Below are 15,145 nucleotides of genomic sequence, written 5' to 3'. Positions count from 1 at the left end.
GTGAATCAACAGCATAAAATAACTGTCAATAAAGTTTTGCATAGTGAGAGGCATTGGGTCTAGAAACAGGAAATGATAGTAAATAAGCATTTAAGTGCTTACCAGACTAGGTACCAGTGCCAAGAACTAGAGATACAAAGAAAAACTCCTTTGCCCTTAAGGACTTCCTTCTAATGAGACAGCTTGTAAATAATCTTGAGTTTGTGTTGTTCTAGTCTATAGTTTAGGAAGGAAATGGCTGACCTACAATGTTTAGAAGATAGCTAGTTCCTTGAGAGGTCTTGGAGTTTGAGAATCAGTTGAAGGAACTAGAAATGTTTAGTTGGGGAAAGAGGAGAGAAGTTGGGGGTATAAGAGCTCTGGATAGGAGTTGCAAACATAGATTTAAGTTTGCTGTAGTAAAAGACTTCCTAACAATGAGAGCTATCCTGAAATGAAAAGGGATACCTCCCAGCAGGGGTTCTTCTTAATTTGTGGTATTGGGCAGGAACTAGACAGACTGCCTGGTATATTTAGAAGGAATTCTGACCAAAGTATGGATTGGACTAGATGGCTTGAGTGGTCCTTTTTAATTCTTGAAATTTTGTGATTTTTGATTAGGATTGGCCTTGGGGAAAATTCTGAAGGAAATAACTAGTGTACCACCAATTTCTTTCCTTTCCATCTCCTCCCCTCACAACTTAAGTGGTAGAAATTTGAGTACAAATTGGAGAAAAAATGTCACTTTGACAGACTGATGAAAAAGATAGTTTTGACGTGTAATGTCAAGGCACTCTCAACTTATGCCAATGTTTAGTGGCTACCTACTTTGACTTAATTTAAGGCTACATTTGTTTCTGGTACATTTTTATTTTTTCATTTAACAAGCTTTCATTCTCTCTTCCTTCTCCTGTCTCCCCATTTGAAAATAAAGAAAAAATAGACAAAAATAAAGCAAACATACATAGTAAAGCAAAACAAATTCCTATATTGATTATGTCCAAAAACGTATGTATTTTTCTGAATCTTTAATCCATTGCCTCTTTGGCAGTAGATGGCCAGTAATTGATCCCCTGGAATCATGACTGGTTGTTGTATTGATCAGAGTTTTCTTTTTTTATTAAAGCTTTTTATTTTCAAAACATATGCATGGATAATTTTCAATATTCACCCTTGAAAAACCTTGTGTCCAAGTTTTTTTCCTTCCCTTTCCCCCACCTATTTATAAGTTTTCAAAGTTGTATGTCTCTTATAGTTTTTAAAAGGGTTTAAATTTATAGTTATACTGTTCGATAGTAATTTTGCTTACATGGACTGGATCATTTATTACTGTATTATTTGTGTAGAGATTGGTTTGAAGAAAAAATGCATGAAAGTCTTACATCATGACAACTATCAGGCAAAGGAAAGAAATAAAAGTTGCAGAAGTTTATGAGGATAATGCATCACAGGAGGAAGAGGAAGAACTGGAAAGACAATTGTTAACTGGTAGGTAATTTCAACAAACTCATATTAAAATGTAAGCCTTTAATTGTACTTTGAGCATACAATCATTTAAAATTTTCATACTGCATTGTGTGATGTCTTTCTTTTTTGTAAGACTTAAAAGATTTAATGTTATTCACCAATACGTAGTTTATACAATGTGATATTCCATTTATTCATATGAATGATTAAGTCAACAAATCACTTCATTAATTCAGTTGTGACATTACATTCAATTAAAGTTGAATTATATTTGAAGATTCACTTTGTTCATTAAAACCTTTTAAAATATTGCTCTTATTGATTTCTCTAATATTTAATATTTAAAAATATTTGTGTTGAACATTAAATCTAATGTACTAAGAGGAAAGTCAGTGCTATATACAGTTTATGTAACTGAGGTAAGTGAAGTATAGAGAAGTTCCTCATGGTCAGGCATTAAATGTATACAGAATAGAACTTCAGAATTCATGATTCCTTTAGCCTTAACTACTCTATAACATTATTCTCTTATTTTTGTCCAGTCCTTTTTAATCTATTGCTCATCCTATCTCTAATTCTTCTACTCTGCAATCACAAGGAGGTAATCTGCAATTTGAAATGTGGAGTCATTATTGGAGTAGATTTGCTCAGTATTTCCTTCTAGTATAGAAATTTACCAAAAATATTTGAATTGTGGTTTTGTTTGGAGAAAAAGATATAATTGGTTGTTTAAAAGTTAAAAGATTTTGTAATCTAAAATATGGTAAGCTAGATGATGTAGTAGATAAAGTACCAGGCCTGCTATTAGTAAGACTTATTTGTTTGAGTTCTAATCTGGCCTCATACTTACTAACTGTGTGATCCTGGGAAAGCCTTTAGTCTTGTATGCCTCAGTTTCCTTATCTGTCAAGTTAGCTGGAGAAGAAGTTGGCAAACCCTTGCCAAGAAAATACTAGATGAAGTCATGGAGAGTTGTACACGACTGAACAAAAATAATAAATCTAACATTCACCCTGTATTCAATGTAATAAATAGTATGAAAAAATTTTAAAGCAGAACTTTAAATGTAGATTTGTGTTGTTATCATGTTTTCACCAAGATTGACAGATGTTCTTAACACTCCCATAATTGTTTTGGTTACATATCTACCAGTCTTATATTCTGAAGAACATACACAAAATTTTTGCCAAATAATGAATGTAATTGATTCTTTTTTTTATCATTTATCCTTCCAAAATTTTTTGAGCATAGTGGAAGAGGAGTAGTATTGTTGAAAAGGGAATAATGAGTATAAATTGCAAAACAGCCTCAGTAGGTTTGATATTGGGAAAAACTTAGTTAACAATTAAAATTCCCAAAATTGGAATGGAGTGCCTCCAAAAGTTCTAGGGTCCAGATCCTTGGAATTCTTCATACAGAAGCTGAACAACCACTTATTGGTCATAAATTATAGTGGGGATTAGTTTCATGTATAGATTGCACTGGGTACCTGGCTACTAAAGTCTCTTCCAACTCAAAAAGTTTTGTGATTTGGATTCTAATGCATTCACACAAATAATGAATATATTCTTCTTAACTTATTGTAATCTTAATATTTTTCATTAGCTAATAGATTACTTATTCTGTGCAGCTATAACATTTATAATTTTTTTAAATGCAATATAAGCCTCAATCAAATTGCTATGAAAAAACTTCAAAAACTTGACATATACCACTGTGCTCAGTAGTAAAATGATGAATTTTAACTGACTTTTTTTCTTTTTTGTAAAAAAAAAAAAGTTTACAGTGGGAAAGGATTATGGAAAATTCTATCCTTAACAATTGGTGGAACTCTTGGCATTTGCATTGGATTTCTTACTTCTGTCTACCTTGCCACTTTACATGAAAATGATTTATGGTTTTCTAACATTAAGGTAAGATGTTTCAATTAATTATTGAACAATTATTTTCTCAGAAAATATAAGAAAGATTGAAAAATTCTGAATATCTATTGCATAATTCTTGCAAGATGTCTATTCTTAATAAATCCATGAAATAAGAAGGCATAAATCAAAGGAATATTTCAAGGAAGCTAAAATCTGTTAAGATTTTTGTTCTTCCCTGCTTGTAGTTTAGCAGTCTAAATCTTCTCTTAATCTGAGAGCTGTAGGATATCTGGGACAAAGACCTTCTGTATCCTGGACCTTGTTTAGCAGCTCTTTGTTCTTTCATTCACATCCTGGAGGTGTTGAGTATGGAGAACTGTTTTTCACTTCGTTGAAGTGCCACAGCAAACCTGGAAGGAAACCACATTATCCTCTGGAAATAGATGCTCTAGAAGGTAAATTTAGCAAAATGCTAAAATTTATCTCTTAAGTCTGGGGAAAGATTTACTGCAAGTCCTCTGTCAGAATAGTTTTTATGGATCATTCTTTGTATATTTGGAGCAAAAAGGCATTTTAAAGGATCAGTTAGTCCAAGACTAAGAGAGGTTAAGTGAATTGTCTAAGGATAACAAAGTCAGATAGATAGGAAGATAGATACATCGATAACACAGTGGATAGAGTGCTGGATCTGGAGTTAGATATACTTACCTTCCTAAATTCAAATCTCATCTTAGACACGTATAGTGTGACCTTGGATAAGCACTTAGCCATGTTTGCCTTAGTTTCTCACCTGTAAAATGAGCTGGAGGAGGAAATGACAAATCCTTCCAGTTTCTTTGCCAAGGAAATTCCAAAAATGGGGTCACAAAGAGTCAGACATAACTGAAAATGACTGAATTTAAATCTGCTTTTTCTGATTTCAAATCTAAGAAATCTTGTTATAATAAACTACCTCTGATTGTATTGGCTTTCAGATTCCTTTTAGGTCTCGCCACTTCAGGTTCAAATAGCATACCCATACTATCCCCACCAAAACCTTTATCCTGTTTTTAATCGCCCCTATTCCGCTCCAGCCCAGTTTGCTCCTTGCCTCACCCATTCTATTGTGTCCTTCAGAATGCTTGTGTTTGAGTCAATAAATTCCTTTGTGTCCTTGATCTTTTCATTCAGTTGTTCATTTTGATCAAAAACATTTTTTCCCCCTGAGGAGATAACATGTCTGTTGAGAACATCTCCATTCCTTCCACTTTCTGTTCATTTTTTATTTCTAAGTGACTTTTATCTTTTTGATGTCTTTGCTTCTACTACCCTCTCTCCATCATAGTTTATCCATATTTAGATTATTATCTTAATTTTTTCAATGACATTAATTCCTGGAATCATGGTTTTCTTCTTTATCCCATTCCCTGCCATTATTCTTGAGGGACTGAGCACAGAATTCCTCTACTGTCTCAATTTCAACATTCACTTTTCCTACTCATTTCAACCATATTCCAACATTGGCTGCATCAGACCTCTTACAATTCTCTTAAAACTTTACCACATTTCTGTCTACAGTCTGCTGTCATTTGTTCCCTGATAAACCTACTCTTTATTCTCATCATGGCTGTTTGTCCCTTGATCCATCCCTATTCTAATCCATCTCACAAACTCCAATTTTGCTTACCTCCATGTTTACCACCAACATCATATTTCACTATTTATAATCCCAAAATCTCTTGCCCCTAATTTTTGCCTTTTTTTTGAAATATATTTTACTAATATCTTTTATATTCTTACATTGCCTAAATTTCCCTCCATATTCTTTTCTTTGTCCTTTCAGAAATCCAGCTCATACAATAAGTTTTTTTCTAATTAGCAAAACCAGTCACTGCAATAAAAAAAAATCTGATAATGTATGTAGCCTGTTGACCCTCTTGTGTAAAGGAGCCAGAAGAGGTATTTTTTCCTCTTTTGAAGCCATTCTTTTTAATCTGCAACTTTAATTTATTATTTTGCAGTGCTTCTTTCTAATTATATTATATCAGTTTGTATTTTTTCTGAGTTCTGGTTACTTCACTTTGCATCAATTCACTTAATTCTTCCTATGTCTCTCTGTATTTATTTTATTTGTCATTCCATTACATTTATATACCACAATTTATTTAATCATTTCCCAGTTGACTAGAATTAATTTTTTTCTAATTCTTGGCTACCACAAGAACTGCCATGCATATTTTTATTATTTTATCTTTTCTTTCCTTTTTTTAATTAAAGCTTTTTATTTTCAAGACATATGCATAGATAATTATCAACATTCAACCTTGCAAAACCTTGTATTCCAAATTTTTTCCCTCCCTTTTCCCCACCCCCTTCCCTAGAGGGCAAGTAATCCAGTGTATTAATAAATATGTGCATATTTCTACAATTTCACTGCACAAGAAAAATAAGATAGAAAAGGGAAAAAATGAAAAAGAAAACAAGATGTAAACAAACAACAACAACAAAATTGAAAATATACTGTGTTGTGATCCATAATCAATTCCCACATTCTTCTCTTTGGGTGCAAATGGCTTGGCATGCATATTTTTTAATATGTATATGTTAATATATGTACATATATATGTGTACATGTATATACATATAAATATAAAACTTCTTAGCTATTTTTATTGATTCCTTATCTTCTTCTACATAATGACCTCTCCAAAACTTTTCTTCTTTTCCTTGTCACCAACCATACCACACTTCTCATAATACAATGTATGACCTAGCTGCCTATGTTCTTGAGAATAAAATGTGAACTTCCTTAACTCCCCTTTTCCTTTCTTGAAAGCCTCTCAGCATTAGCATCCTTTCTGTCCTCTCCCTCATTAGTTGATGAAAATGTATCTTCTCTGCTCATTAAAGCCAGTCCTTCAAATTGTATGTTTAATCCTTGTTCTGGTATTCAACTTCTTTGCTGTTGACTTCTTATGTATCTGTAAGTACGCTGAGATAGTCTCAATTCCATAAAACACCTTTGATCTTTCTAGCTACTGTCTCATCTTTTTCCTTTCTTCATTGCTAAGCTTGAAAAAAAATATTATTTCTGATTCCTACTACATTTTAACTCTTTCTACTCTCATCTTAGCTTCTATAATTTTTCCTTCTGTTTCCTTAATAAATCTTTTTGCCAGATGCATGGGTTTTTATCTTTTTTTTTTATTTTCTTTTACCTCTTTGCACATTTTGGCACTGATTACATACTCCTACTAGAAACACACCTCTCCCTTAGCTTCAAGGACACTAGGCACTTCTCATTCTTTTACCCCTAGCTGTTTCTGCTCTGTCTCTAATGACTCTTTTAAATGTGGCTGTTCTTTGCCTTTTTTTCCTTCTCTACACCCTCCTCTGTGATAATTTTATTTACTGACATGGCTTCCACCACAACTTCTATGCATTTAACTCTTATATCTAAAAATCTCAATTTTTTTATCTTACTGTCATCCTAAACTTACCATATCCAGAATTGAATTAATCAAGCATTTATTAAGTACCTATGTGGTAGGCACTTGGGGTACAAAATCAAAAATGCAACATACATATATATGTATATATATATATACGCACACACATACATACATACACATAAATATAATATGTATATGTAGGATATGTACAAAAAACTATTGCAAGAAAAATGCAATAGTGATTGGAATATTCAATAAGCAGTTGGTGATGCAGGACAGAATTTCAAGAGAGAGACAAAAGCTGGATATAAAGATCTGCAAGTCATTTGCAGAAAATAATGATTAAACCTATGACAAGACTGATGAGGTTACCAAGTATGAGGATGTAGAGAGATAAGAGAGCTCTAGAAAAAGCCTTAGGTAACATTCACAATTAGGGATTGTGAAATAGATGGTGAGCCAGCAAAGGAAACTGAAAAGAATAGGTGTCAGAAGAACCAGGAGAATAATGTCACCAAAAAACAAAAACAACCCCGCTGATAAGAAAGAGTTCTCTAGAAAGAGAGGATGGTCAGTAGTGTTAGATATGTCAGGTTGTATAATGAGAGCATATAATATTTTGGTAAATACCATTAGAGATTACTGATCCCTTTGGGAATAGTACTTTACTTTGAGTTGACTGATGAAGTTAGAAGCCAGATTGCAAAGGATTCAGAAAAGAGTTTGAGAAGAGAAAATGGAAGTACTACTTGTAGAGAACTTTTTCTAGGAATTTGGCAGTGAAATGGAGGAGAACTTTTGGATAATAGCCTGAGAGCATCTTAAAGTCTAGTAAAGGTTTTTAAAGAATAGAATGGAAAAGTATTTATTAAATACTTACTTTTTACCAAGCTCTAGAGCTACAAATAGAAAATCGATCCAGTACCCACTTTGAAGACTCTCACATTCTAGTTAGGGGAGACAATATATTTATGCACGCACGCGTGCGTGTGTGTGTATGTCTATGTGTGTGAAACAAAGAGGGCTGCTGCTTCTTAGAGTCCAATAGGAGATCAGATATGAGAGACATGGACATGTTTATGTATAGCTGGGAAATAATCGAGATGGGAAAGAAAAAGGTAAGGGAGAAGGACTAGGAAGTTGGGTAGCGATTGAGGGAAGCAGTCTGCCTAAGAAGACAAAAGGAAGTGGAATCCAGGACATGCAGAAAAAGGTTGTCCTTCAATGAGGAGAAAAATCACTTCATAATCAGAGACAGGGGAAGGAGAAGTCAGGAGTGATTATTAAAGTTTTGAGAAAGTAAAAATGGGAGTTCTTGCCAAACAACATCTTTTTGCTCAAGTATAGGGTAAGGGCCTTTATCTGAGAAAATTGGAAGGGGAAGTTTGAGATGAAAAGAAAGGATTTGAACTAATCTCTGGAGAATGGAATAGTGAATCAGCTTGGAAGTAAATGGATTGCCTTGCTATAATGAGGGTCCAATTGAAGTTAGGTGACATAATTTACAGTAGATTTCAGAAAGCATGGTTTCTCTGTTCAGCAGCATGTGAGGAGGAGTGAAGGAAGCTGGAAGTGAGAGTAATCCAGAGTTGAGGTTTACCACGATAATCACTAAGCCCTTCCTTCTCATGACTTGACTATTTCTGTCTGGGGTGCCACCATTCATTCAAGTTCCACACATTTGAAATCTTGAGATTGTCTTGACTCTTCCCTTTTCATGTAGGTATAAAAACTTAACATTTACTCCATGTAGATTAGGCTAGTTTTTTCTTTAAAAGCATTGAGATGTTCCCTGAGAATATTAGTCTGGAGCACTCTAGATGACTCTTGTCCCTGCCTCATGACTTGGGTTTACAGTAGATACGAGGAAACAAAGTGGGAGGTTATGATGAGACCTTCACTCAGCTGAATCAACTTAAAGGGTTCCCTGATGCTCAGCCCTATTAACTATCCTTTTCCTTCTGTGGCTAAATCTCTGTTAACCTTTCAATGAACAATGAGTGTCTGACTTTGTTCTAAAACAGGACTAAAACAGTCCTTGTTGGGAACTGACTTGAGTCAGACCCCGCCCAGAACACCCCTTCTTTATATTGCATATATTGTTGTTGTTGTTGTTGTTATTGTTTTACTGAGGCAATTGGGGTTAAGTGACTTGCCCAGGGTCACACAGCTAGGAAGTGTTAAGTGTCTGAGGCCAGATTTGAACTCAGGTCCTCCTGACTTCAGGGCTGGTGCTCTATCCACTGTACTACCTAACCGCCCTATATATCACATATATTATTAATTACCAGACCACAGGATTTTTTAAATTCACCCTCTTTTCTCAATTCACACTATCACCATCTTAGTACAAGGCCTCCTTATTGTTCACATGTAATGTATTAGCCTCCTAAGGATTTTTCTCATCTTCACTTTCTTTCTCTGGCCTATTTCCATATAGTTGCTAGAATTTCTTTCTTATACATAGGTGTAGTCATAACACACTTCTCGAATCTTCAGAGGTTACCTATTGAGTGAAATTCAAGTTTGTACTTGTCATCCAAGACCCTCTACTTTCTGGTCTTCTCCCACATTTGCAGGCTTATTTTGTCTCCCCTTTATATATTTCACATATATATTCTGCCCAACTAGCCAGCTTTCTATCCCCTGCACTTGTTTAGGAATTTCATACCTCCTTGCATTTATCTAGGCTTTCAAATGAGCCTGGAAAAATTGAATTCCTACCTCTTTGTCAAAACAAACTCAAATGATGTTTGCCTCCTGTATGCTTTGACTCATTCAATTGTAATGATCTACACCCTTGGATCTCACATAGACTTTATTTTGTAGCTGATACATTTTTAAATTTAATGTATATTGAAATTATTTTTGTTTGGTTGTCTTATCTACCAATTGTCTGTAGATTTTTAGTTGAGTTAGCTATACAAACTTTATATCTGTTTATATCTTATATAATTTTGTAATTCAATTAGCAATTAGTATAGTATTGTATACATATTAGGTACTTAGATATTGTATTACAACATTTAAATCCAGTAAAAGCAGAACATTTTTTCAACTCTATTTCTAAATTATCCAAAGGTAATCATAAAGGGGGGAAATGCTTACTTTCAAATAGCAATTACTATATTTGAGTAAATATCTTTTTTTTCAACTTTGAGCTATTCAGTTTTTAGGTATATTGGCTTTATAACTCATTTATCTGCTTCTTGATTTATGTTAAAAGGAAATTTACTTTACTGAATAGCAACATTCTATTTTATCATTTAGATCCCAAAGCCTTGTGCAAGGATACTAAGTCAATGAAACTGAGATTTTAATCAGCATACCAGAGTTTATGTATCCTAAATGATCATTCCTTGCAAAGTAGACAGTTTGGGAGAACCGTATTTTTATGCCAAGGATGCTTCAATTTGCTCAAAATATATTTTGTTAGTTTTTATTTGGAAACTCTTTGAAACCATTTTGTGAGTCACATAACTTAGTCTGATTACCTTAAAGAAAGGCATGCCTTATTCTCCACTCTAGAATGGTATTAACCAACTTCAGTTATCTTTGTCTCCTTTAGTGGCCTCTCCATCCCTTTGATTTTCCTCCTTTGCTTCCCACCCCCAAAAAAAAAAGTCAGGATTATATTTTTACTTTTAAATAAGAAAAATCTTTGCCTTATGGGCAATGTGAGAAGAAACTGGTTAAGTTTCAGAATTTTTCTCCTGGATTTCTTTATAGATTTAACTATAATCCCAGAGGTTTATGTCATTAAAAAAAAAAAAAAGAACGACAAATCTTTTGTCAACTTTATTTTTGCCCCCAATAAGAAAGTCTCTAAGGTTATATTTCCTACCATTAGCATGGTTGAATTGATAAGTCTTTCAAATTGCTTTATTTTTATCTCGTGTGCAAAAAGTTATAAGATTCTAAAATGCTTTTGATCTTCTTTGTTGGGTTTCTGGAACAGCCTGAAGTAATTCCCTTTTTGAAGCAAAACTTAGCCTCTGATTTTTTTTTTTGGAAGCAGTCTCTCCCCATTTGAGTTTCCCTGATAGAAGGGCTCTGTTCCAGTTTTCTGCTTGTTGCTAGTCTTCCTTTTTTATTGTTGTTGTAGAAATTGAATTAATTTTTTAAAAAATTTTATTACTGTCTTTTGTTTTTTATATCACCTAAATTTCCCAAAATTTCTGTTCTCTCTCTTCCCAAAAACCATCTCTGAAAACAGATAATAAAGAAGGGGAAAAAACAGTTCAGGAATACTAACCAACACATCATCCAAGCCTGACATTATGCCCAGGCTTCTCTGAACTTGCAAAGATAGATAGGCAATGTTATGACATATTTTTAAATTTTCTTTTTAAATTATAAACATCAACATCAATAAATATAAATGTTTTCATGTATAATGAACAGAAAAAATAGAATTTTATGTGAAATCTTAAATTTCTACTATAAATGGCTTGTTTTTAAAGTAGTATTAAATTTAACTTAATACTACCCATGCTGACCTCCTTGTCTGTTTCTCTTCTGAACTTGTCTTCTCTCTTCTTTGTCTTCTGACATGCTTTTCTTTCTTTTCTTATTTTTGATATCATCATCACAATTGATTATCCACTATACTTTCTCTCTGCCAAAATAAAGACCTCTCTTTTCTTAGATTAATTAAATACCGTCTCTTGTAATAGATTAATACCATCTAAACAAAGGTACCGGTTGCCTGTGTCATTCTGCTTTTATTTCATCCACCCTGTCTCTGCTTAAGGCACATGCTTTCATCATTTTCACCCATTTCTATATTTCTTAGAATTTTTGCAGTACTATAAGAAGAGCAAATTTGGGTGGTTTTTTTTTTTTTGACATTTTAAAAAATTCTGATAGGTAGTTTATTTTCCCCAAATTACTCGAATAATTTCTTGCCTGAAATATTTTTGTTCATTTGGTTAAGCTATAATTATCCAGATGGTAAAAAAAAAATTGTGCATAATACAGTTAGCTAGTAAGTTGCTCAATACGTCTGAAATATTTAAAAATGTTCATTTTTAGATATTTGTAGTTGAAAAATTATAATTGAAGCAGAGTAACATGAAAAATGAAGAAAGTGTTGATTTAAAATCAAGAAAAAGCTGTCATGTGTATCTGGATTATTTTGTATACTTTGGAGGTAGGGAAATGTAACAAAAATATAATATTACATGTATATATGTATATATCATTTGTAACTTGATAAACTAATATTTCTTCTCAACTGAAAAAATGGAAAAATGTATAGTAATTTTAAATCAAAAATGACATGTTGGTTTGGGAAGAGTAAAAAAAAAAAACCCAGAGTATTTAAAAGCTACACCCCATAGTTCATTTTTCTTAGTTCTTTTTATTTAACAGTTTTATAATTTTTATTACTTTACATATAAAATGTTTAAATTTATTCTTTAATACAAGAAAAATAAGAGAACAATTATGAATCAGTGTTTAATCAAAATGAGTGGTTAACTGTTATGTGCTTTGTATATACATAAAATTTTAAGTTACAAGTCATATATTTAAATGACTCTAACATTCTCTTTATATACAGAAGAGTTCAAGTAGAGAAAGTCGCTCAAGATCATATCACTAAAATGCCTAGGAGAAAATTTTTGTATTTATAAAATATACTAACCTATTTTTCCTTTATAGGCACCCCAACAGAACGATAGCTAGCTGTGCTTAATAATAATTAATACTACATTATGGGTCATTTTATCATTGTGATTTGACTACAACAGAGGGCACATCCCATTTTCATCTGATCTGTCATGGAAATAATCATTGTTGTTATATACAGTAATGATAAATAGAAAGCTTATTCTTGGATCTCAGTTAGTGATCAATGTATATTAATCACAAAAATTATAGAAACTGCTTAACATATAACTTCAGAATACAAAAATTTAGCAAACTTATTCTGGTGTACCATTTTAGATAGGGCAATGGTTCTCACTCAGTTTGTTATTTAGCATGGGATAGTTAGTGACAAAGCTGCCACATTTAATTCTTTTAATTCTGATTTATCAATTAGGAAATTTAGAGATAATTTTAAATTTTCAAGGATGATTTATTATTTCTCAATAGATTCTCAATATTTCAATAGATATGCAACTCAAATGATCATTGAGATAACAGAATTACTTACCTGTCTAGTTATAGTCATGTTATGACTAAGTGCAGTCTTTTCCAAATTTTTCTGGCAATTGTAATTTTTCCCATGTTGCCTTGTAAACAGTCTTTCTTCATAGCTGGAATGGTTAGACCCCAAAGAAGAGTCTGTTTCATGATGCTCTGTAAAATCAGTACCTAATACAGTCCCTTGCACATAGTAGGTACTTAAGAAATGTAAATGTTAATGATTTAGAGTAAATGCATTCTCAGGTGGTTACAAGCGGTTATGGGCAGTAATAAGGCTATATATCAGGGTTGGTTAAAATATCATTTATTCCCCATACATGACTCTTCCATGTTAACATTTTCATTCCTAATTTACTTTTCTATTAAGATTTACAGATTATGCATTTTTTCTCCCATTGGACAATCCTGAAAAATAAAAGGCAGGAAGATAGTCTATTAATAAATATGATCTGAATAAACACAATTAATGATAGAAACTATAGTAATAAGACTGCTGATTGTTTCAGATTTTCCCAGTTGAAAAAGAATTACCCAAAAGTGTTGTCACAGTCCTTAAAAATCCTCATCTTGTTAGCTTATGTTCTATGCCAAAGGTCTTGTCAACTTTAGAATAGAAATTACGCCATTCTAACAGATGGCCATAAATTTAACCAGCCAAGAAAACATGTATGTGCATTGAATGTTTGCTGGTGATATTCCCTTATAGGATCCTTTCTCAACAGCTGTGTAAATGAAATTGCTATGACCAAGGTTATTTGCTAATCTGGTTGTAAAGTGGATTTTAAGAAATAGAAGAAAAAGAATAAAGAAGAGAGCAAGGAAAGAATTGAAAAAAGAATCCTCTAATACTAGTGCTGGAAAGGGCCTTGAAACCCAATAACCTGACCCTTACAGAAAGTGACACCCTCCTAGTGCAATAAGCATTAGATCTTGAATAATATGGCTTGTGATTCTTGAGCCATTCCCCTTTGTACCTTTCTCAGGCTTTCAGGGAACTTTTTTTTTCTTTTTTCTTTGAAATTCTGTCAAAGTAGAAAGTACTTATATGAAGTTTATAATTTAAGACTTATTTCAACAAACAAAAGTAACCCTTCTAAAAAGACTTACATTTCTGTTAGTTGACTACTTTCATGTTAGTAGAGAAACTAGATCATTAAAAGTAAAATCTCATTTAAACCTGTTTTCCCTTTAGTTTTGTCATGTAGTTGCTACACAAAACACCTGTTAAATTGTCTTTTTTTCTCTAATTTCTTCCTTCTACTTTTTTGATTTTCCCATTCTTTTCTACTATTATCTTCAGGAGAAGAATTTTCATTCTCTCAAAAACATTACATTCTCTGTGGAAAAAATGCAAATTAAAACGTGTAGTAGCTGTTCATTTTCAGTCTTTCGATGGTAACCTCTATTGGTACGGTTTTTGTTGGCATGGTATACCAGGCAAAGTATAAATTGCTGTAAAACTGGAAAAGCATTTGAATGAATAAAGCAGATGTTCTCTTAGCTTGAAGCAGATGTAAAACTTGCAAGTGTCTGTCTAATAAAGTACAGCATTTGGTTCTATACAGCTGGTGCCAAGATTACAAATTAATCATGTTTGAATGCATTTTTGCTAATTAGGTCCCCTTCTGTTTTTATACTTTGAGGGGGTATTAAAAAGGTTGTGTCACAATGAGTCACAATTTTTTCTTTCTTCCTCATATTGAAAGGCAGTATGATATAGTGAAAAGAACTCTGTACTCTCAGATGCCATTTTATGCCAGAAATTTAATTATGAGCAAGTTACTTAATCTTTCAGACCTTTTTATACTCACATATAAATTAAGACATTTAATATGCAAACTATTTACCTCACCAATTTATGATAGGGAAAGCATTTTTAAATACTTTACATTATATAGATGTGGAAATTATATTAAAGTAGGTTTGTAAATTGTTTATGGATTTTAAAAAATTTTTACAAAATACATTTGAAATTAAGTTCAAGCATATGGATGATATAATGACTAATTTCAATGGTTTTGGAGATGCCTAGTTACCTTCAGCCAGGTCAGCTCTACTCCTAAGACACATTGCATTGTTATGAAGATTTTTCTCCTTCCCCTTTCGCCAAACAGTAAGAAGGTTTGATGCTTATGCCTCCAGATTGTGTAAAACTAACTATACTAGACTAGATGATCTTAAATGTCTCAATTCAGAAATTCAGATGAACCTATAAATGGCCATAAAACATAGAAACCAGAAAACAAACAT

The 15,145-nt window shown here is 32.7% G+C and overlaps 1 protein-coding gene across 3 annotated transcripts in view; it reads left to right on the top strand.

The window, feature by feature from the left end:
- DPY19L3 (dpy-19 like C-mannosyltransferase 3) overlaps positions 1 to 15,145 on the top strand; it is a 112,045-nt gene that overhangs the window by 13,398 nt on the left and 83,502 nt on the right. For all 3 annotated transcript variants that reach the window (XM_051979754.1, XM_051979753.1, XM_051979751.1), the window contains exons 2-3: positions 1,326 to 1,467; positions 3,226 to 3,359. In XM_051979754.1, coding sequence (XP_051835714.1) covers positions 1,365 to 1,467; positions 3,226 to 3,359 — 237 coding nt within the window. In that variant the 5' untranslated portion in view covers positions 1,326 to 1,364. The remainder of the gene's footprint in view (positions 1 to 1,325; positions 1,468 to 3,225; positions 3,360 to 15,145) is intronic.

This window comes from Antechinus flavipes, chromosome 2, assembly GCF_016432865.1.
Source record: "Antechinus flavipes isolate AdamAnt ecotype Samford, QLD, Australia chromosome 2, AdamAnt_v2, whole genome shotgun sequence".
Classification (NCBI taxonomy): domain Eukaryota; kingdom Metazoa; phylum Chordata; class Mammalia; order Dasyuromorphia; family Dasyuridae; genus Antechinus; species Antechinus flavipes.
The sequence above is the reverse complement of the archived record's forward strand: the minus strand, read 5'-3'. Positions and strand labels throughout refer to the sequence as shown.